The sequence below is a fragment of the Sycon ciliatum genome, chromosome 1, assembly GCF_964019385.1.
Source record: "Sycon ciliatum chromosome 1, ocSycCili1.1, whole genome shotgun sequence".
NCBI classification, from domain to species: Eukaryota; Metazoa; Porifera; class Calcarea; order Leucosolenida; family Sycettidae; genus Sycon; species Sycon ciliatum.
Window position 1 is genome coordinate 29,578,223 of NC_088643.1, and position 23,180 is coordinate 29,601,402.

The 23,180-nt window shown below is 46.2% G+C and overlaps 1 protein-coding gene across 1 annotated transcript; it reads left to right on the forward strand.

Moving 5' to 3' along the window:
• Positions 1-419: 419 nt before the first annotated feature.
• LOC135821939 (uncharacterized) lies at positions 420-22,548 on the forward strand. Its single transcript, XM_065334907.1, has 13 exons — positions 420-995; positions 3,875-3,967; positions 4,747-4,857; positions 5,680-5,723; positions 6,563-6,709; positions 7,371-7,414; positions 9,516-9,609; positions 10,017-10,142; positions 11,522-11,629; positions 12,870-12,990; positions 13,518-13,625; positions 14,682-14,786; positions 21,789-22,548. The coding sequence occupies exons 1-13, from the start codon at positions 933-935 to the stop codon at positions 21,879-21,881; spliced, it is 1,257 nt and encodes a 418-aa protein (XP_065190979.1). The 5' UTR covers positions 420-932; the 3' UTR covers positions 21,882-22,548.
• The last annotated feature ends 632 nt before the right edge of the window (positions 22,549-23,180 follow it).

Sequence of the window (23,180 nt, forward strand, 5' to 3'; positions counted from 1 at the left end):
TCTGCTGGGATGACGACTACACCATAGCTCAGTGGTTAGAGCATCGCTGGCTACAAGCGAAGGTCCCTGGTTCGAGTCCTGGTTGTGACAGTCAATTATTTTTCTTCAGACTTTTCCCGTTTGTCTCTTTCCCTCAAACCAGTTAATATTTTACAGTAATTATTACTACTTTTTTGTAGCTCCGCGTCACGTCGCGCGTCCGTCGCGTCTCGATCTCGATCTCCGGCTCCACGGGATGCGCACGAGGCCGGACCACGACTCGCGAGCCGCGCGCGCGCGAGGCACGATCGGGTACACTCGAGTTCAAAAATGCATGACGTCGACGGCAGCTGATGATGAGGTAACGACCAGGTCTGGCCGGCCGTACAGTGAAGCCGAGTGCCAGTGGACGACTTTGACTTGACAATGATGATCATGAACAGTTATTGTTTCAGTCAAAATAGAAACAAAGTCATTCGTGCTCGTTCTTGTTAGCTTTGCTGAAGTTTCCTAGTTGTCATCTCAATCACCCACCCTCAAATCAAGTCACAACACATTTTTATCCTAGCGTGGCCTCATCATTCTTCCATCGACCGTAGAAACCTTGGCTAGCGGAGCTGACAGCAAATAGGTGGAGATTTCCACCTTTGTGTAAAATAGACCCTTGATTGCCTCCTCGGCCCGAAGTGCAGTAGAGTCTAGAGAATTCTCCTCTGCGTGGTGCCGTCTTCACGGCCAATCCCGGCGCGCCTCGCGCTCTTCCACGACAGCTTATGATTCCGTGCGAAATCTAGCCGCGTGGCTTCCTCGGCTCATTGTCGACCTGTGATTCGGCAGTGGGCATATCAACATTGGTCAAGCAATGTGAACTTGCAGACCCCATTCTTGTCGCTGTTCTGCGCTCAGCTAGTTAGGAGTTTTCTCGGAAGAGAAAGCCTGTCGACAAGATAACTATGGCGTCCAAAACACAAGCAATCAAGGACTCTGAGCGTTATGTGAAACGTTTCAACGAAACTGTAAGTTGTAGGAACAGCTTTGAATTTTGTCTGTTCAGCGACCACTGCCAATCTGTGTGTTGGGCTACTGGTATGTCATTGTTCACAGCTACATGTACTGTGGGTCAGTGTGGGTCAGTCTTGTGTCCAGGAGTAGACTCCCGGGGCTGCAAGCCTGATGCCAATCGCAGTTGAACAGGGGCGGTATAAATGAGTAAACAAATCATCTGACCTGTGTGATTGTGTAGGTACTACGTGTACATGTAGCTGGCTGATAGTAACACAAATCAGACCAGAATGAATCATTTGTAGTGCATGTACGTAAGAAAAGGCAAATTGCGAATGCAGATGATGATTTTCTGAATGCAGTTTGGTCGTGTTGGACAGGAGGAGAATACGAACAAGATTGGCAGGGGCGTCGCACACGGTACGGTCACTACGGTATTGACCGTACCACTATTTTCCCCAAGTACTCCGTGGATCAATAAAATGCACTGATTTAGGCTGTAAATTTCCAAAATTTTCGGCTCAGCCATCCCTCCACCACGAGTACTTCAGATGGCTGACCGTACCACACTAAAATACCTTCCGACGCCCCTGATTGGGATTGCGAGAGTGATGTCACCACTTAATAGAAACATCTCATCGGCTGTAGATAGTATTGTACTGCAATGGGAATCGCTATTCTGGAATGAAAAGTGGGAGCTCACGATTTGAGCAGTGGCCACAATTCTTTTTCCCGGATTATAGTGCTGATATTCATTAAAGAATGGACTCGGATATTCATTAGTTTGAGGGAGTTGCAAATGGGAAAAGACCAAAAAACCGGGGAATAATCACCGTGTATAGTATACTGAGGTAGCAATGTGACTTGTATTGTTCGCCGGCAGAGGAACATGACTTTCGGGTGTAACAGTTAATCAAAAAGATTCGTCCACTGAAGAGAATTCCCTTTTACGGTACTCAGTGACCACAGGATACATGTACAGTAAGTATCGTTTATAAAGTGACCGGATATAATGATATACCGGTTATAGTGATAGAACACGTCAAAATCAAAATCAAATCAGAAAAAAAATACAGCTAAAATATCACTATAATACACTATTATCGGCTATACCGATATATCGCTTATTGTGATGGACTTCAGGAAGCAAACCATATCAAATGTACAGGAAAATATCGCATATAATGATCAAGAGTGATGATCACAAAACAATTGTTTTTTTCGACGTACTCATGATCTCTTTTTGCACCAACCCATTATTTTACCTGCACACACATGTCCGTTTCTGGCTGTGCTACCCCTTGCAATGTGCTCCCTTTGTATGCTCTTGTCCGTTTCTGTATGCACATGTCCTTTTCTGGCTGCGCTACCTCTCGCTCCCTTTGTATGGTATTGTCCTTTTCTGTATCTTTCTGCACGCTTTTTGTCCGTTTCTGGCTGTGTTGCCTCTCACGATGATGTTGCGAACTCACGTACACAGCCACTCATGTCTGGCTCTACGCAACTCGTTGGACACCGAGTACGCGAGTACGGATCAGGCTTTTTTTTTGGAGAACACGCTGAAGAAGCAGCCATGCCACATGATGTATCGAAGTTCTAGTACATGTACAGTCTGTACTCGTACTGCACTGCCATGCACTGCTCTGTGTCATGCACCGGTACACAGTCCGCGGAGCATGCATGCACTTTCAGCATGCTTTTTCCAGCGTGTACGCATCATTTCATGTGCAGTCATGTGCCATGTGTCGGTCAAACATGCAAATCGGCTATAGTGATGCACCGGATATAGTGATAAATTTTCGAAAATCAAAGGGGCACGTTGTATCCGATATTTACTGTAGTACATTGTGGGTAGGTAGGTAGGTACCGTAATAAGGCCCTGAGCGGAAACGTTAGTGAAGGTCAGGAACAGGGGCGTCAATTTGGGCCCGGGCGCTATTTCGGATAAGTGAAATCAAACTAGGTTTCACATCATGCCCTACTACTACAGGTACGTATAAGGTTAGCACAGTGTACTGTACACTAAGTTATACTACAGTACATGACTCATGAGTACAATGTCATGTACACAGTACCGTGCATGCATGTGGAGCTGTGCATGCACTGCACTGTGTACTGGGCCTGTGCTTTTGCCCATGGGCGTTTACACGGAGGTGGACTAAAACATGAGACAAGAGTGTTGACACTGGGCAACTGGGCGCGTACACGGGTAGTGGGCGTTATACTGGGTAGGCGTATTGACGGGCATTTACGGTAGGCAGGTAGTGTTAAAGCTATAACATGAGTATTAAGCCTGTGCAGTGCTGTGGAATCCTGATTCGCATCATGAAGTGACAAGAGTGGCAATGCTAATGCTACTATCCTCATCATAGTCTTATCTGAACCGACTTTTTACGAGCACTAGCCGAGTTTGTCCTCCATTGTATCTTTTGTAGAACATTGTGGAAAGGAGGCAGGCCATGACTGAGATCACTACAACTATATGTAGTTGGCTCCTGCACCATGACAATCAGCGTTGATGGGTTTATCGGCTTCCACACTGCCGTTTTGTAGTTCACCGCTTCTTCTTCAAATTTTTTTCTCAGCAGGTGCCATTTGTCTTGAGAAATTGATCATTTCAGGCAGCAAGCCAAGTTTCACGCAGTCTTGCTGAAGTAGTAGTGGACTGCATAGGCATAGGCTGTGCAAGGAATTTACCTAGCTCTGAATATTACTTTCTTGTACAACACGGGTCACGAGGTGCATAAGTTAATAACTTGAGTGCCACTGTATTGTGCCGGCCACACTGGTATGGGCATGTCTGCCTGAGATTGATGTATGGGAAGCTTTTGGCATGTACTGGTTTATTCATTGTGGCGATGTGTCTTATTGCATCTTGTTTTGTTCTGCGTAGATTGCACATATACTACTCCATAGCTGGGCTGCTTATGGCAGTACCCGGACACCGTGCTCTGCACCCGTCACAGGCAATTCCAAGAAAGAGTGGGTCAGTAACTCTGTGTGTGCGCGCGTGTGTGTGTGTGTGTGTGCCTGTGTGTGTGTGTGTGTGTCCCATATGGTGCAGTGGTATGTGCAGTCGATTTCCAATCGAGAGGTTGCGGGTTCAATTCCCGACGATCATGGTCGCACACGTCTTTCTTCTCTTTCTCGGACTCTTCCTGACTTTTCTTTCATTCTCCTGGGTGGTTACCAACAGCCGGTGTATGCCGGAGTATGTGGTGTGGTGTGTGTGTAGGAAAAAAAAAGAAAAATAGGGATTCACTGGCCAGAAAAAGTCACTTCAAACAGCTGTGTGGTGGATACGAGGCTAAAAATAGTGGCGGTCAATTCATCAGCCTTGCAAGCTGTTGAATGGTGTAATCCCAGCACAAGTTGCTATGTCTAACATAGCTGTTCGCTATCATCGCTTCTGCGATGGGCATGTCTGAGGTGTGTGTGTGTGCGTGTATGTGTGTGTGTGTGTTGGGTATGCTCCTGGCACACATCACAGGACATTCTCTGAAAAACTTGTATTCTGAGTTGAAGATTCATTGTTCTCAGTGTTCTAGACCCTGTGTATACTGCTACATGTACACGCTCTCTAAATATTGTTCCAGAGAGCTATACATTGCTTTCTAGCCATTAGCCATGCTGTTACTTTGCTTAGCATGTGTTTTCGCGTTGTGTGTGTGTGTGCGCACGAGTGCATGTGTGCATATGTATGTGCGTATGTACATGGGTGTGTACATGTGTGACCGTGTGTACATGTTTCGCTGACTACTGCAGTTTATGGGTATGCCCAAGTTGCCGCAACGTCTAGTAGAATGGCTAAGCAGCGAAGTATCCCCGAAGGCCAGCAAGATGCTCACACTGGCAGCTGGTGTTCGAATTGGCACAGTAAGTTGAATACAAGTATGAGTTCTGACAGGGCAGTATCCATACAATGCCAGCGCCCTTTGCAACTACACACACACACACACACACACACACACACACACACACACACACTGTACTTGTTGCTCACTGCCAAAACTGGTCACGTGAGTCCCCCCGGGAGAGGGGAGAGAGACTCAAAAGGAATCTTGGAAAGATGACTCAATTGGTTATTGAACCGCCCAACGGCCGACACCCCCTGAAATCCCCAAAACTCTGGGTGGACTTGAAAATGATCCCACTTATGGGCTCACCACACCTCAGTAAGTGGGTGAGGACAAGGTGCAGAAAAAGGATTGACGGCATCAGGTATCCGTCCCGGGATCCAACTGCAGTTACCCCTGCCCCCAGTGAAGGTAATATTTGCTACTAGTGTGAGTGGCTAAATCAGAGTGGATCTGATAAAAGCTTCACTAGCACCACACACACACACACACACACACACACACACACACACACACACACACACACACACACACACACACACACACACACACACACACACACACACACACAGCACAGCACAGCACATCGTATACAGGCTAGGCAGTGACAGCAAGGATCGAAATTGTATTTGTAAATCATGTCTTTTCACTATTTGTCTGATCCTCTTTATCTTTGCTGATCTGTCTGGCTATGAGTCCATCTCTTTCTCCTTGTGTGTATCACTTTCTCCCTGTGTGTATCACTTTCTCCCTGTGTGTATCACTTTCTCCCTGTGTGTATCACTTTTTCTGTTTCTTATTGTTTGTTCTGGTGTTTTTTCTTCTTGTTGTGCTGGACCAGGACGAGAGGTTGCTGGAGATCTGGAGAGTAATACTGTCTCCAAAGTATGCACATGACTGACACATGACTGGCCTTTCCTTACACTAACACACATCCAGTGACTGCTACACTGGCACTGTGGCATAATACGTTTATATTATCCAGACTCTATATGTTGTATTGAATAGTGAGTGCCGTGGTTGGACACATCAGTGTGTGTTCGTGCGTGTGTATGCATGTGTGTGTATGCATGTGTGTGTGTGTGTGTGTGTGTGTGTGTGTGTGTGTGTGTGTGTGTGTGTGCGCGCGCGCATGCATGCGTATGTGTGTGTATGTGTGTGTGTGTGTGTGTGTGTGTGTGTGTGTGTGTGTGTGTGTGTGTGTGTGTGTGTGTGTGCATGTATGTGCGTGTGTGTTTCACATGCAACAGGTTATGTATGTGGTATGCCTAAAAGAAATTGTGAAGTGTGTGCTTGCATGCAATTGGTTCCGAAAAGCAACAGCAACGACGACGACGACAACAACAACAACTATCGTAAGAATAAAGATTTGAACAACAACAACAACAACAACAACAGGCCATTGTGAGAATGAAAAATTTCAAGCACCAAATGGATGCCATCGGCTGTGATTTGGGAAAGCAAACTGCTGGTACTAGATGTGTGTATGTGTTTCAAGCCAAGTGACATCACTGTGCAATGTCGGCCGTGTTGGCAAGAGGTTACTAGTGCCACTCTGTAGCCACAGTACTCTACTTGCTCTACACACATCACTCTACACACATCACTCTACACACATCACTCTACACATAGTAGCCAGCACAACTTACAGACCCTGTCTATGCGTTTTCAGTTTTGCTGCATGAGCTGTTTATGAATTCGTTCTTTTTCATATTGATGTGCAGAAAAAACAAGACACCTGGCGACACATGGCACCACTTTAAAGCGTACGTGGGACTTTGCGATATACTGAAGGCTACGACGTGTATGGTGAAATCCATGCCAGTCTTTCGCTTGACTCGAGCCAATCCAGACATGGAAGCAACGTATAGGTTAGTAACGTGTGTGTATGTGTTTCTTGTTCTATGTGCATGTAATGTACCAGTACCGGTATAGGGCCATCAGACTATGTCGCGCTTTCAGGCCTTGCCTGACCATTTTTCATCTCGGGTCATCCTTGAGAAATGTCTGAAACGTATGCACATGAACTACAGTATAACATGAACTACAGCATAACTTCTGCACATACCTATATCACTGTGGACTGCAGCATACCAGTTCTACAGCATAACTTCTGCACATACCTATATCACTGTGGACTGCAGCACACCAGTTCTTCATGTGGTTTGTTCTGGGGTGGTGGAAGCTGCGGGGTGGCTACTGGTACTAGGATAATCACTTTCAAACTGCTTCTATCGGGCCTGCAGTGTGTGTGTGTTTAAGGGTTAAACCCTTTGCGGTGTACACACACTACACACTATGTTGTGCATGTAAGCACTATGGTGCTTGCACATCTGTGTGTGCGTTTGTTCTCGTGTGTGTGTGTGTGTGTGTGTATGTATGTGAGAGCGCGTGTGTGCGCACACGCGTGTGTGTATTTCTGTGTGTGTATCTCGTTCCCTTCACGGTTTTTATTTGAACTATTGTGTGTGTGTGTGTGTGTGTGTGTATGTGTGTGTGTGTGTATGTGTGTGTGTATCTGTGTGTTGACAGCGTTGAGGATTCCAATGCTGTTTTTGATGATCTGCTCAGTGACTGTAAGTAGTGCACGTACCCAGCTTATACACTGTGTCCTGCTACACTGGCTCTACTGTAGGGGGTAGGCTAGATCATGTTCTGAATGATACTAACTACTACTACCAGTTCTTAAAGGGGAAGTTAAGGCAAAAATTAAAATTTCACCAGTCGTAGTCTTCGGGGTGCTGAGTCGAATGGTCGTGGTCCGAGGAAGCTGAGACGCTCCCTTCCTACTTGAATCCCAATCGAACTCGCGCACTTCCACCGAAACTGGGTGACTGCGCCCTACGAGATGGGGATTTGTATGCAAAATGTCACTAAAAGCGCCATTTCGTTCTTATAAAAGCACGGATGACCGCGATTGGCCCATATGTTGTAGTCTTTTGGACGCTGAGTCGACTGGTTTTGGTCCGAAAAGGCTGCGATGCAGCGTTCCGCCTTTATTCCCAATCGAACATGGTTGAACAAGCGGTCACGTGCTCCTGCGTACGCCAGTCACCTGGTCACCGTGCCTGCAGGGTACAACTTACTAGCCTGTTTGACCTTTTTTGGGTGCAGTCCTGTCACTCGAGTTGAACCTTGGTGTGAAAGTTGTCGCCTGCTGGCGTGGTGACCAGGTGATTTGGGCACCCAGGAGCACGTGACCGCTTCTTCAACCATGTTCGATTGGGAATAAAGGAGGAACGCTGCATCGCAGCCTTTTCGGACCAAAACCAGTCGACTCAGCGTCCAAAAGACTACAACATATGTGCCAATGGCGGTCATCCGTGCTTTTATAAGAACGAAATGGCGCTTTTAGTGACATTTTGCATACAAATCCCCATCTAGTAGGGCGCAGTCACCCAGTTTCGGTGGAAGTGCGCGAGTTCGATTGGGATTCAAGTAGGAAGGGAGCGTCTCAGCTTTCTCGGACCAAGACCATTGGACTCAGCACCCCGAAGACTACAACTGGTGAAATTTTAATTTTTGCCTTAACTTCCCCTTTAAAGGCAATAGAGAGATTATGATGCAGGCCACACATGTAGCGGGTCCAATCACCGAAAGGTCCAGCCACGTAGGCCGTGGCACCTGAACCCACACATGCGTGAGGCCTCACTCGCGTAGGGCCATGTCTGAGTAAGTTTTTTGGCAGTTTCTTGCATTCTCATCATTGTCCGAGAAATATTTCGTAAACGCACACGTGTTGTTGTTTTGTGTAGGTTTGTTTATTTGTGTGGGTTCGCTTGCCAACCCACACACATGCAAGTAATTAGTTCTTTGTTTCGTATTACCGGACATGCAAGTACTTTGTTTCGTATTACCGGACATGCAACATGTGTGATTCCTGGACCTGGGTGCGCAGACACATGCATTTGCCTTCAGGTCGAGTGTATCTTCTTAATCTCTCTAATGTGTAAAGTATGCTTACATAGGTAATAGTGCTTGAGAATACTACTGCTTGGGAACTTGAAGTGGAAGGACACAGTGCATTTTCTTGCATTTTGTAACTTCATGTCGAACCAACTCTTAGCGATGAATGTCTGGTTGCTGGATGAGTAATTGAGTATGATAAGGGGCCGTGTTTGTACTGGTGTCTTCCCGTTTGCTGTTGCCGGGGCACCATGTTTGTAACGGCGTACCCGTTTGCTGTTGCCGGGGCTGTGTTTGTACTGGTGCGTTCCCGTTGAGTTTGCCGGGGCACCATGTTTGTAACGATGTACCCGTTTGCTGTTGACGGGTGACATGTTTGCCAATTGTGCTTGTTACAAATTGCCGTGCTGTGCGCGTTATGAGGCGATAAGAATTATGAGCCATGCATTGGCTTGTTGTGCCCAATGGCTCTTGCTAACACGGCAATTTGCTATCATTGGTGATATTTCAAAGGGTGACAAATGTGAAAAAAGATAATGGCAAACCCCCACAACTAGGTTCTATGCTTGGTGTGCTGGTGCTTGCAAGTTTTGCAAGCATATTGCAATGTGGAATACATGCGTGTGTATGCGTGTGTATACATAATAATTATTATGCTTGGCCACAAGGCCTAGCGGGTGTGTGCACGCACACTTGGGTGTGCGGTGGCAGGTGCATGCATGTGGGTTAATTGTGTAATTGTGTCTTTCTGTTTGTCTTTCCAACCTGTAGATGATGCCCACCGAGTCGGCAGTGTCCAAATGGCAAACTGTGACTTGACTGTGGTGGTTGCTTTCACAAAGGAGACCAAAATTAATCTCTTCAGGTATGTCTTTACATTATACACATACACATACTTTATCATTCCACTGCTTCCTGGTCTAGTTAATTTCTCCGTCCCTCCATCTCTCTCTCTATCTCTCTCTGTCTCTCTCTATCTCTCTCTCTCTCTCTCTCTCTCTCTCTCTCTCTCTCTCTCTCTCTCTCTCTCTCTCTCTCTTACTGGAAGTTGCCTTTTTGATTGTCTGAGCAGGAGGTAAACCGCTTGGCAGTGGGGCAGGTGTGCTCTTCGGCTGATCCTGGCAGTGAGTACAGTGCACTTTGTCACTGTCAGATGCCCGGAAGCGAAAGGGTTGAACCAATATCTGAGTATATCTCATTGTACTATCTATTAGTATCTAAGCAATACTACTGTTGCTGTTGCTGTTGCTGTTGCTGTTCCATCTTGCACAGTCCAAAGTGCCATGTTTCGTCTCGTGCTGCCCCAGTCGCTATGGATGGTTATATGGGGGACCGCCGGGCAGCTGTGGCCACATCCGCCGCTGTAACACCGTCCAGCAGCACAGCAAGCAAACCAAGGTACATCTGCTCATGCTGCTCGTGCTGTTCACTGTGCATATACGGTGAACTATGTCTACAGTAGCCACTAGCTAGTGCTTAATGTGTATTGCATTTGCAGCTGTAAATCAGTATTGTGCGCACAGAATCAACATGACATTGTGGGAAGGGGGCATTGAGGCACAGTTCATGTGAACCGGCAATGTCAACACTGAACGAGCGCTGTCTGTTTGTCTGCGGTCTTGAAACTCCCGTCCAGTTGCTCAATTCTGTACTACATGTACTTGTCCACAATACTTCGTACTTCTAGTCTTGTTTTGGACGAATTCCATTATTTTACACTATCTATCATTAACGTTCACCTGCATCTGTCTTTGTTGTAGATGCAGGGCTGCTTTTGACTCTGGTATATGCATTTCCCAATCACCTGTACTGTGCCACTGATAAGAATGGGCTAAACAGCTTGTGGAACACGGCTGACTCTCTTCTGATGAAACCGACAACATTAGGGAGGTTCAGTGACTCGTACACGTAGCAAAATCGATTTTGTTTCTCGTTTGAATTGTGTATTGTCTTGAAAATCAGGCTTCTATTCAAAACAGGCGTCTATTATTCTATATCTATATTATGAGATACGCTTGAATACAAGACACTACGGTACATAGGAAAAAATAAATAAAATAAAAAATTCGCTCATCCGCACCAATTTCACATGGGTCCTGCTGGGAATCTCGATTTTATTTTGGTCTCGCCTAATGTCCGTTTTTTCGTGAGAAACTTAGTTTGAGATAGTGGTAGTTTGCGGAAATGTTTACAGGTGTAAAAAATATACGGGTACTAGATCGTACTTCTTGTTTTGTTGTGCCAACTTGTGGTGTATCCTTACTCGGGGCAGTGCGATCTCGGAGCCACTTACCGAACCTAACAGCCCGGACTCGTGGGATCGAATCCAATATACATATACGAGATATCCACAAGACTCACCCAGACCTGACTCATGGACTTTTTGTGTATGAAACAAACAAGTCACTGAACCTCTCTGTTGTTGCTTTGTCTGATACATTGGCCAGTGGTACTTTAGACCTGCAACAGGAGATGCTGCACCGTTGTTATTAAATTGTGTCCTGTCCTTGCTTGTTGTTTTGCGCCGGTGGTTTGGATCTGTCACTCGTTGCTGTGGGTCTTCAACATCATGCCCCTGCTCTTTGTAGGGTAAGTTAAACTAGCTGGTACATGCTTTTAGGCAACACGCACACATACACACACACACACGCACACATACACTATTGGAAAGTGGATATGCTTCGATATTGTGTAAACAGTCAGTATTGTGTATTGTTTTTCTGTGCCTGGTCTATCTACCTGCTATCTGGTCTATCTATCTGGTCTTATGTTGAATAGAGCAAGTCTACCTCGACCACCCGTGAAAGTTTTGAATTTCCTCCTCTTCGTATGCCCGCACCCTATAAGAGTGGCGGCGAAGATGTAACGGATAACGCCGCCTCAAGGTAATATGATGCATTGTGTTTGCAAGCATGCAAAGCTAGCTAAGGCCCTCTTCAGACTAGGTACAAAACAGCCTATAAGTCACATTTACATAGAAGTTTCCAAGACAACAACAAGAATCTGGCGGGAAGCCTAAAAAGCTGCCCAATCATTTCAGGCAGGCGGCCAACCCTTGTACAAGGCAACTTTCCTGCATTTATCGTACTTTCACCAGGCAGTTGTACGAACTTTGTACCCGGGTACGACTGTCCGCTGCTTTCACACATCCCAGGCCCTTTGCAAAATTTCGTAGGGTCAAAGGTTGCCTGTATATTGCATGCAAAATGTGTAGTCTGAATGCAGGCATGGAAAAATGTTGCCTTTTAGGTTTTATGTGATTTTGTACTGGATTTTCTATGTATGTAGTCTGATGAGGGCCTAAGCATCAATATCTAAGTCATACTTGTGACTTTTCTCGCAATAATGCTCTTCCCATTAGTAGAGTATTATCATTTTCTGTGAATCTTCTCTTGCATCATTGCCTCTTGCTATCCTACCCTTGTGTCTTCTCTTGCATCATTGCCTCTTGCTATCCTACCCTTGTGTCTTCTCTTGCATCATTGCCTCTTGCTATCCTACCCTTGTGTCTTCTCTTGCATCATTGCCTCTTGCTATCCTACCCTTGTGTCTTCTCTTGCATCATTGCCTCTTGCTATCCTACCCTTGTGTCTTCTCTTGCATCATTGCCTCTTGCTATCCTACCCTTGTGTCTTCTCTTGCATCATTGCCTCTTGCTATCCTACCCTTGTGTCTTCTCTTGCATCATTGCCTCTTGCTATCCTACCCTTGTGTCTTCTCTTGCATCATTGCCTCTTGCTATCCTACCCTTGTGTCTTCTCTTGCATCATTGCCTCTTGCTATCCTACCCTTGTGTCTTCTCTTGCATCATTGCCTCTTGCTATCCTACCCTTGTGTCTTCTCTTGCATCATTGCCTCTTGCTATCCTACCCTTGTGTCTTCTCTTGCATCATTGCCTCTTGCTATCCTACCCTTGTGCGCACATGCTTTTAAGCAGATCTTGTTGGATCCCATGCTGAACTTTAGCTTACTTCAGCTCACTTGCTTGTTCTTGGTGTAGGTAATGAATAATGGTACAGAGACTGGAAAGTGGAAGGGGCGGGGGTTGTTACTTTGTTCAATTAATCGATTTCAATTCTCTCTCTCTCTCTCTCTCTCTCTCTCTCTCGCTCTGTCTTTGTGCAGGCTGCCAGAACTAAATGCAGATGACAGGACATCGAGCCTGTTTTCAGCTCTGTTACCAAGCAGTGAATCTCCTATCTGCGTACCTAAGGCGGAAGTGACACAATCTCCACTTGAACAACAGGTAAGCACGGCCTTTTTAACCGCACCATCAGTTGTATAGTGGGCCTCGTGCAGTCGCCTTTATACCTCTCCCGGCCTCAAGAGGACAATGCGGTGTTGAAGTTTCTGAGTTACTAGATGGCCAAGAGCTTAGCTGCAGCATATCAGATTCTAGATTTATTCTAGAGATTCTAGAGATTCTAGAGGACCTTTGAAGTAGTACACCAGCAGTACACAGTATATACTGCTGCTGCTGCTGCTGCTGCTGCTGCTGCTGCTGCTGCTGCTGCTGCTGGTGGTGGTGGTGGTGGTGCTGGTGCTGGTGGTGGTGGTGGTGGTAAGTTACTAGTCCACTCTAGGGAAATGCCATCCCTGTGTCTGTACCACATTCGTTGCCCTTGTTTGGCGAAACATGTCAGTGGCTTTTACACTCATCCAGTTTCACACATGACTCTCTACTAAATTGTTTCTGTATTCTCTGTCTGTCTGTCTGTCTGTCCGTCTGTCTGTCTGTCTTTGTTTTTTGTCTTTGTCATTGTCTTTGTGCAGAACCAGTCCTTGATGTTGAGTGATATTCCTGCAAATGAACAAGACCTTGTAGCTAATGGTCCATTTGGAATACTAAGTGAACCTGGTCATGTCATGTTCCCATCATTGGTACGGCACACACCTGCATTGTTCATGCATACGTGTGTGTGTGGGGGGGGGGGGGGTCCCATATGGTGCAGTGGTATGTGAGAGGTTGCGGGTTCAATTCCCGACGATTATGGTCACACACGTCTTTCTTCTCTTTCTCAGACTCCTCTTGACTTTTCTTTCATTCTCCTGGGTGATTACCAACAGCCAGGGCATGCCGGAGTATGTGGTGTGATGTGTGTGCGGGGAAAAAATTAAAAAAGACCAAAAAGTAGGGATTCGCTTGGCGAGAAAAAGCCACTTCAATCAGCTGTGTGGTATAGATCAGTCTAACATTAGTGGTGGTCAATTCATCAGCCTTGCAAGCTGTTGAATGGTGTAATACCAGAACAAGTTGCTATGTCAAACATTGTTACATATCTTTTTCGCTATCATCACTTCTGCGATGGGCACATGTGGAAGTGTGTGTGTGTGTTTTTAACGAACCTTCTTTATCATAACGAACGAACGTGCGAATATGTTGTTCAATTTTCGTGATTTGCTGTCCGGGCTTTATTGTATTTTTGCACGAGCAAAATTCTGTACCAGCTATGGTCGACATTCGTCAGCTACCCCCTCCATGCCGCACATGGAACTGATATGATATCATATCAGATGACGTGCATCCGTGCGCCTGTAATCAGTCCAAACACTACACAGCAATGCGAAAGGACAGCACTTTTTCAAGTCCTGTCATTTTGTCATGCACACAGTACCCATTTTCCATACAGAACGAATCATTCGAATATTCGTTTAGCTAAACGAACATGAAGAATATAATCCTTATCGAAGGTTAACGAATATTCGGTATATTTGTTTCAGCCCTAGTGTGTTTGTGTGTGTGCGTGCGCGTGCGTTTATAGTTTTATACGTATGTGTATGCTGTGGGGGTGATTTTGGTTACCTGCCCGTGGAGACAGTTGCTATACGCGTAATGGTATGTGTGCAGTACTTCTGGACCCTTAGCGAGTATTAATTTTGTTCGTGACCCTGTGACAACATCTCTAACATCTCTACATACTATTGTTCCGTGCACAGAATCAACTAGGCAGACCTGACGGCCATTCTAGTAAAAGTGTTGACTGGCACAGATATGAGGAAGACATTGCCCTTATCCGCACGGTTTTCCCCGGCAAGATGCTGGTAAGTATTACCAGTGCCTTGTGAGTGCCTTGTGAGCTTTCATTTTTATAATGGCTGGTAGTCGGGTGTAGATGTTGATGAAAATGGAACCGAAGCAATACTGTGTTGTAGTTGAAATAGAAGGGCAAATGGAATTTTTGGTCGCCCAGCTCAGGTATGTCTGTTCTGCATTGGCTGGTATGTCTGTTCTGCATTGGCTGGTCTTCTGGTTACAGAATGTTTTTAACCCTTTCACGGTCTCAGAATCCAGTCAAAATGAGGCTATTTACAGAATTCAACAATTTCGTACCTTGATTCATCCAGAACTTCAGTTTCCCTTCGCTGATTCTCATGATCTTGGGCTCTCTGGAAAGCTCTGGACACGAGCAACACGCCAAGCTACAATTCGACACCAAGCGTGCCGTGGATCCAGCGCTGCAGCGCAGCGACATCGCCTCAGTGCTTGATTCACGACGAGAAACAAGATTCAACAGCCATTTCCCTCTCCTTGCTCACTTTGAGCTCACATTTTTTGTGAGGAGTGCTGCGAGTCCATACTCTCATTTGAATCCGTGTCTCTATGGCGACAGCTAGCTGCAAAGGGAAAAACCCGTCCTCAAGACCCAGCTTGCCCACTCAAATCGCAAATGAGCCGTGACGCAGATTGCGAGCTTCGTAGCATCGCAGCCGTTCACTCTATCGCTTCGGCGATTGTTCCTACGGATAGCCTGGAGCTTTCTCTTCAACCTAGATATTTAGATGTTCGAATTTGCTCGAAAATTGACTGAGTTACGATAGTTTGAAAAATCGATCACCGGTGATCGATTTTCAAATGTGAGACCGTAAAAGGGTTAAAACGACTTGTTTGAGAAAAGAGTGGGCTGAAGCGCGGAATGTGGAGGATAGTTGTTTAAAGGGGAAGTTAAGGCAAAAATTAAAATTTCACCAGTTGTAGTCTTCGGGGTGCTGAGTCGAATGGTCTTGGTCCGAGAAAGCTGAGACGCTCCCTTCCTACTTGAATCCCAATCGAACTCGCGCACTTCCACCGAAACTGGGTGACTGCGCCCTACTAGATGGGGATTTGTATGCAAAATGTCACTAAAAGCGCCATTTCGTTCTTATAAAAGCACGGATGACCGCGATTGGCCCATATGTTGTAGTCTTTTGGCCGCTGAGTCGACTGGTTTTGGTCCGAAAAGGCTGCGATGCAGCGTTCCTCCTTTATTCCCAATCGAACATGGTTGAAGAAGCGGTCACGTGCTCCTGGGTGCCCAAATCACCTGGTCACCACGCCAGCAGGCGACAAATTTCACACCAAGGTTCAACTCGAGTGACAGGAGTGCACCCAAAAAAGGTCAAACAGGCTAGTAAGTTGTACCCTGCAGGCACGGTGACCAGGTGACTGGTGTACGCAGGATCACGTGACCGCTTGTTCAACCATGTTCGATTGGGAATAAAGGAGTAACGCTGCATCGCAGCCTTTTCGGACCAAAACCAGTCGACTCAGCGTCCAAAAGACTACAACATATGGGCCAATCGGGGTCATCCGTGCTTTTATAAGAACGAAATGGCGCTTTTAGTGACATTTTGCATACAAATCCCCATCTAGTAGGGCGCAGTCACCCAATTTCAGTGGAAGTGCGCGAGTTCGATTGGGATTCAAGTAGGAAGGGAGCGTCTCAGCTTTCTCGGACCAAGACCATTCGACTCAGCACCCCGAAGACTACAACTGGTGAAATTTTAATTTTTGCCTTAACTTCCCCTTTAAAAAGGCCGCGAAAAGACACACAAATACACACATGTCATGTCGTGACAAGTGTATATATCATCACCGGCATTACTTACTAGTGAACACCTCTCAAAACTGTCCTGCTCCATAAGATACTCCTTCTTGCTCAACAATAGCCTCCTCCCATCCTGTCTCCTCTCTGTGCCGGATGCCTTGGACTGGGATTTCTGGATCCTGAGTACATCCTCGGACTGAAGAGCGTTTTCGGTGTAGTGACCCATTCTTCAGGCAAACTCTCTCAGCACTTTCAGAAGGGTAACTGTACCATGGTTGAATGTGAGGACTGCCAGATTTGCAGCTGTGGCAACAGTATTTGCATTGCAGAACCCTTCCTTTGGAAACATGTTCCTCACGATAGTATTTTTTTATTGCTGTAGGTCTTGTTTGGGCTCTGTGTGGCACCCATCCAGCATCTCCACATCCACGTTCCATCGTCATTCAAATGTGACTGGCACCTTGTATGTGTTGTCCAGTTGTGTTAGCTAGTCAGCGCTCAGTGACTGTTTCCCATGCCCCCCCCCCCCCGCACTATTTTGACCTGGCTAGAACCCTGTGTTTCTGCCAGCCTTCCTGCTGCCTTACCTACGTATCGACAAGCAGAACAAGGAAGCGTCAGTACTGCACCAAAGCCTCTCTCTCTCTCTCTCTCTCTCTCTCTCTCTCTCTCCAGCTGAAGTGTCCACGTCTACCATTTGATTTCCATTCAATCCACGACTATCGGCAGTGTAATTGTCTTTGTCTCCCCTAAGAAATAATCATTTAGTGCGAAGGAAAGAAAAGAATGGTTTAGTGCGAAGGGAGGAAAATAATATAGTGTAGTGCGAAGGAAAGAAAAGAAGACTGCCCAAAAGCTCTAAAATTCTCACCAAATAATTCACCCAAGAAGTGTGTGGAGTGCCGGCGGCAGCCTACACGCCGCCCTCTTCCCCAGTCTAGATTCCTCAGAAAACTTCTTTGGACGCAAGTATATGTACAGTGTACTTCTCTTTACCCTACACACTCTACTACACACTCTCCTACACACTCTCCTACACACTCTCCTGCCTCCACTCTCCTACACACTCTCCTACACACTCTCCTACACACTCTACTACACACTCTACTACACACTCTCCTACACACTCTCCTACACACTCTCCTACACACTCTCCTACACACTCTACTACACACTCTCCTACACACTCTCCTACACACTCTCCTACACACTCTCCTACACACTCTACTACACACTCTACTACACACTCTACTACACACTCTCCTACACACTCTCCTACACACTCTCCTACACACTCTCCTACACACTCTACTACACACTCTCCTACACACTCTCCTACACACTCTCCTACACACTCTCCTACACACTCTCCTACACACTCTCCTACACACTCTACTACACACTCTACTACACACTCTCCTACACACTCTACTACACACTCTCCTACACACTCTACTACACACTCTACTACACACTCTACTACACACTCTACTACACACTCTCCTACACACTCTCCTACACACTCTACTACACACTCTACTACACACTCTCCTACACACTCTCCTACACACTCTACTACACACTCTACTACACACTCTCCTACACACTCTCCTACACACTCTCCTACACACTCTCCTACACACTCTACTACACACTCTACTACACACTCTCCTGCCTCCACTCTCCTACACACTCTCCTACACACTCTACTACACACTCTACTACACACTCTCCTACACACTCTCCTACACACTCTCCTACACACTCTCCTACACACTCTCCTACACACTCTCCTGCCTCCACTCTCCTACACACTCTCCTACACACTCTACTACACACTCTACTACACACTCTACTACACACTCTCCTACACACTCTACTACACACTCTACTACACACTCTCCTACACACTCTCCTACACACTCTACTACACACTCTACTACACACTCTACTACACACTCTCCTACACACTCTCCTACACACTCTCCTACACACTCTCCTACACACTCTACTACACACTCTACTACACACTCTCCTGCCTCCACTCTCCTACACACTCTCCTACACACTCTACTACACACTCTACTACACACTCTACTACACACTCTCCTACACACTCTACTACACACTCTACTACACACTCTCCTACACACTCTCCTACACACTCTACTACACACTCTCCTACACACTCTCCTACACACTCTACTACACACTCTACTACACACTCTACTACACACTCTCCTACACACTCTCCTACACACTCTACTACACACTCTACTACACACTCTCCTACACACTCTCCTACACACTCTCCTACACACTCTACTACACACTCTACTACACACTCTCCTACACACTCTCCTACACACTCTACTACACACTCTACTACACACTCTACTACACACTCTCCTACACACTCTCCTACACACTCTACTACACACTCTACTACACACTCTCCTACACACTCTCCTACACACTCTACTACACACTCTACTACACACTCTCCTACACACTCTCCTACACACTCTCCTACACACTCTCCTACACACTCTACTACACACTCTACTACACACTCTCCTGCCTCCACTCTCCTACACACTCTCCTACACACTCTCCTACACACTCTACTACACACTCTCCTACACACTCTCCTACACACTCTCCTACACACTCTCCTACACACTCTACTACACACTCTCCTACACACTCTACTACACACTCTCCTACACACTCTACTACACACTCTCCTACACACTCTCCTACACACTCTCCTACACACTCTCCTACACACTCTACTACACACTCTCCTACACACTCTACTACACACTCTCCTACACACTCTCCTACACACTCTCCTACACACTCTCCTACACACTCTCCTACACACTCTCCTACACACTCTCCTACACACTCTACTACACACTCTCCTACACACTCTCCTACACACTCTCCTACACACTCTCCTACACACTCTACTACACACTCTCCTACACACTCTCCTACACACTCTACTACACACTCTACTACACACTCTACTACACACTCTCCTACACACTCTACTACACACTCTCCTACACACTCTCCTACACACTCTCCTACACACTCTACTACACACTCTCCTACACACTCTCCTACACACTCTCCTACACACTCTACTACACACTCTACTACACACTCTACTACACACTCTCCTACACACTCTCCTACACACTCTACTACACACTCTCCTACACACTCTCCTACACACTCTCCTACACACTCTCCTACACACTCTCCTACACACTCTACTACACACTCTCCTACACACTCTACTACACACTCTCCTACACACTCTCCTACACACTCTCCTACACACTCTACTACACACTCTACTACACACTCTCCTACACACTCTCCTACACACTCTCCTACACACTCTCCTACACACTCTACTACACACTCTCCTACACACTCTCCTACACACTCTCCTACACACTCTCCTACACACTCTCCTACACACTCTCCTGCCTCCACTCTCCTACACACTCTCCTACACACTCTACTACACACTCTACTACACACTCTCCTACACACTCTACTACACACTCTCCTACACACTCTCCTACACACTCTCCTACACACTCTACTACACACTCTACTACACACTCTCCTACACACTCTCCTACACACTCTCCTACACACTCTCCTACACACTCTACTACACACTCTCCTACACACTCTCCTACACACTCTCCTACACACTCTCCTACACACTCTACTACACACTCTACTACACACTCTCCTACACACTCTCCTACACACTCTCCTACACACTCTCCTACACACTCTCCTACACACTCTACTACACACTCTACTACACACTCTCCTACACACTCTCCTACACACTCTCCTACACACTCTCCTACACACTCTCCTACACACTCTCCTACACACTCTCCTACACACTCTCCTACACACTCTACTACACACTCTCCTACACACTCTCCTACACACTCTACTACACACTCTCCTACACACTCTCCTACACACTCTCCTACACACTCTCCTACACACTCTCCTACACACTCTCCTACACACTCTCCTACACACTCTACTACACACTCTCCTACACACTCTCCTACACACTCTCCTACACACTCTACTACACACTCTACTACACACTCTCCTACACACTCTACTACACACTCTCCTACACACTCTCCTACACACTCTCCTACACACTCTACTACACACTCTCCTACACACTCTACTACACACTCTCCTACACACTCTCCTACACACTCTACTACACACTCTACTACACACTCTCCTACACACTCTCCTACACACTCTCCTACACACTCTCCTACACACTCTCCTACACACTCTCCTACACACTCTACTACACACTCTCCTACACACTCTCCTACACACTCTACTACACACTCTACTACACACTCTCCTACACACTCTCCTACACACTCTCCTACACACTCTCCTACACACTCTCCTACACACTCTCCTACACACTCTACTACACACTCTCCTACACACTCTCCTACACACTCTACTACACACTCTCCTGCCTCTCCTGCCTCCACTGCATGAGCTCTTACAAGTGTTTCCCATCATTCTAATAATTGTCCAATTTTGTCTATTTTGAATTTGACATTTGGTACACTGCATGCATGTCAGCTCATGTGTCAGTCAAGTACCGTACCGTATTTTCCGAATGTAAGTCGCGCATTTTTTGCACTAAACTTCGAGGGCGAAGAAGTGGGTGCGACTTTCAATGGAGCGTTCAGTACCGAACCACTGCATCACGAAGGTGACAACGGGAAATTTGCGTGCGTTCTTCACCATTCATACGACAAGCAGCAACGCGCAGCAGAACTTGCCATGGTGATACGGTAACATGACCATGTGAACCTGTGTGAGGTGCAGCAAAGATGAGTCACTATGACCTAAACAAAACAAAAACTTCACCGTTGGCTCATTCTCCCGGAGTTGCACATTCTGGTTTATGTACCCTTGGTGAATCCATAGGTCCCCTTTTTTTAAATGTTATACAGTGCTAGTGGACTCCATGAACTTGATTTTAGAGAGAGTGCCAGTAGTTTGAGGAAGGTGAATGGGGAAAGTCTCAAGAAAAAATTGACTGTCAGTACCAGAAGGAAAATGTTGATTGATTTTCATTGTGTGCCGTGTGTTGTTGTGTGTGTTGTTGTGTGTTGTGTGTGTTGTGTGTGTGACGTAACAGGTTGATCATCATTCTGAACATAAGGCACTGGCTGCAGACAGTGAGGCCCTCTCACATTATTTCTCTAATATGTTCTGTGAGCCCCGTGTGTAGCCCCGTGTGTAGGGCGGATTGGTAAATACAATTGTGTGTGAAGAACATGACGTGTGCGTCTGTGTGCGTGCGTGCGTGTGCGTCTGTGTGCGTGCGTGCATGTGTGTCTGTGTGCGTGCGTCTGTGTGCGTGCGTGCGTGTGCGTGTATACCCATCTGAGAAACGACACATGAAACCGTTTTGAAGTGTTTGTAGTGTTTTTTTAGAAATCTGCTCTATTTTCTATACTTCTCTTCCTTTCCCCTTCCTTTTTTTCTCCGAAAGGCTTTCTTCCTTTCTCTCTTTCTTTCCACCCCTCTCTATACACCAGGGTGTGATATAAACAGTGTGTAGTGTGTGCGTGTGTGTGCGTGTGTACATATTTAAAATACTCGCACAGAAAACAAACTCTAAAAGCTCGTATCGAAATCGGTGAATTTTATCCTAAGAACCCTTCTCCACTGTTTGTGGTGTCTGAATCGTCTTTGTTTTTTTTTACCTTTTCTATTGCCGGCTTATTTGTCTCCCTACTCAGTTGTGTCTTTTGCGTATCTATTCTCTGAATCTGCTTTGTTGTTGAGGTGACATTCTCCGCAAGTTAAATTATCTATGGATATGGAGAATTGATACAATTCTAAAAATTAATTGAATGCATGTATTTGAGCTGCGGGGAAACCCGATACTTTTACTTGTTTGAACATGTTGGTGTGGTGTGGTGGGATGTGGTGGGGTGGGGTGCTTTGATTAGCTGCTTGCAGGCCCGACATGATCCTGCAAGCATGTTGGATTGAAAAAAAACCTCTTTGTGGTAATCAAGGCCCAGTGAACATGGTGAAGGGAATATGACATGTTCCTTGTGTGTGTGTGTGTGTGTGTGTGTGTGTGTGTGTGTGTGTGTGTGTGTGTGTGTGTGTGTGTGTGTGTGTGTGTGTGTGTGTGTGTGTGTGTGTGTGTGTGTGTGTGTGCGTGGTGTGTGTGTGTGCGTGGTGTGCGTGGTGTGTGATGTGTGTATGGCGACATATCTGTACCTGGTACATCAGTCATCACTGAGTAGTACCGTGCTAATTTAGCACTACTGCTTTGAGCTGGTTTCCATGCAGTTTTCAGTGATAATGACTTTTCACCTTGACTTCTTATCATTTTGGCAAGTACACTGCAGTTCGAGTTTTGAATTATTTTGTACACACTGACAATGTCTGCTCCTTCGCTGTCTTGTAGTTGTAGTTGTAGTGCAGTTTTTTTGTGTTTGTCCTGCATGCTGCATGCTCTGACTGTAGTCTACAGTCATAACATGATTGTATTGTCAATCAGTTGGGATGT

Bases quoted from the DNA above. Each gene is read 5' to 3' on its own strand.
- LOC135821939 (XM_065334907.1), top strand. From the start codon at position 933: ATGGCGTCCAAAACACAAGCAATCAAGGACTCTGAGCGTTATGTGAAA. The intron at 5,724-6,562 runs GTATGCACATGA...ATTGATGTGCAG, and splicing joins AGAGTAATACTGTCTCCAAA to AAAAAACAAGACACCTGGCG. The intron at 12,991-13,517 runs GTAAGCACGGCC...GTCTTTGTGCAG, and splicing joins AATCTCCACTTGAACAACAG to AACCAGTCCTTGATGTTGAG.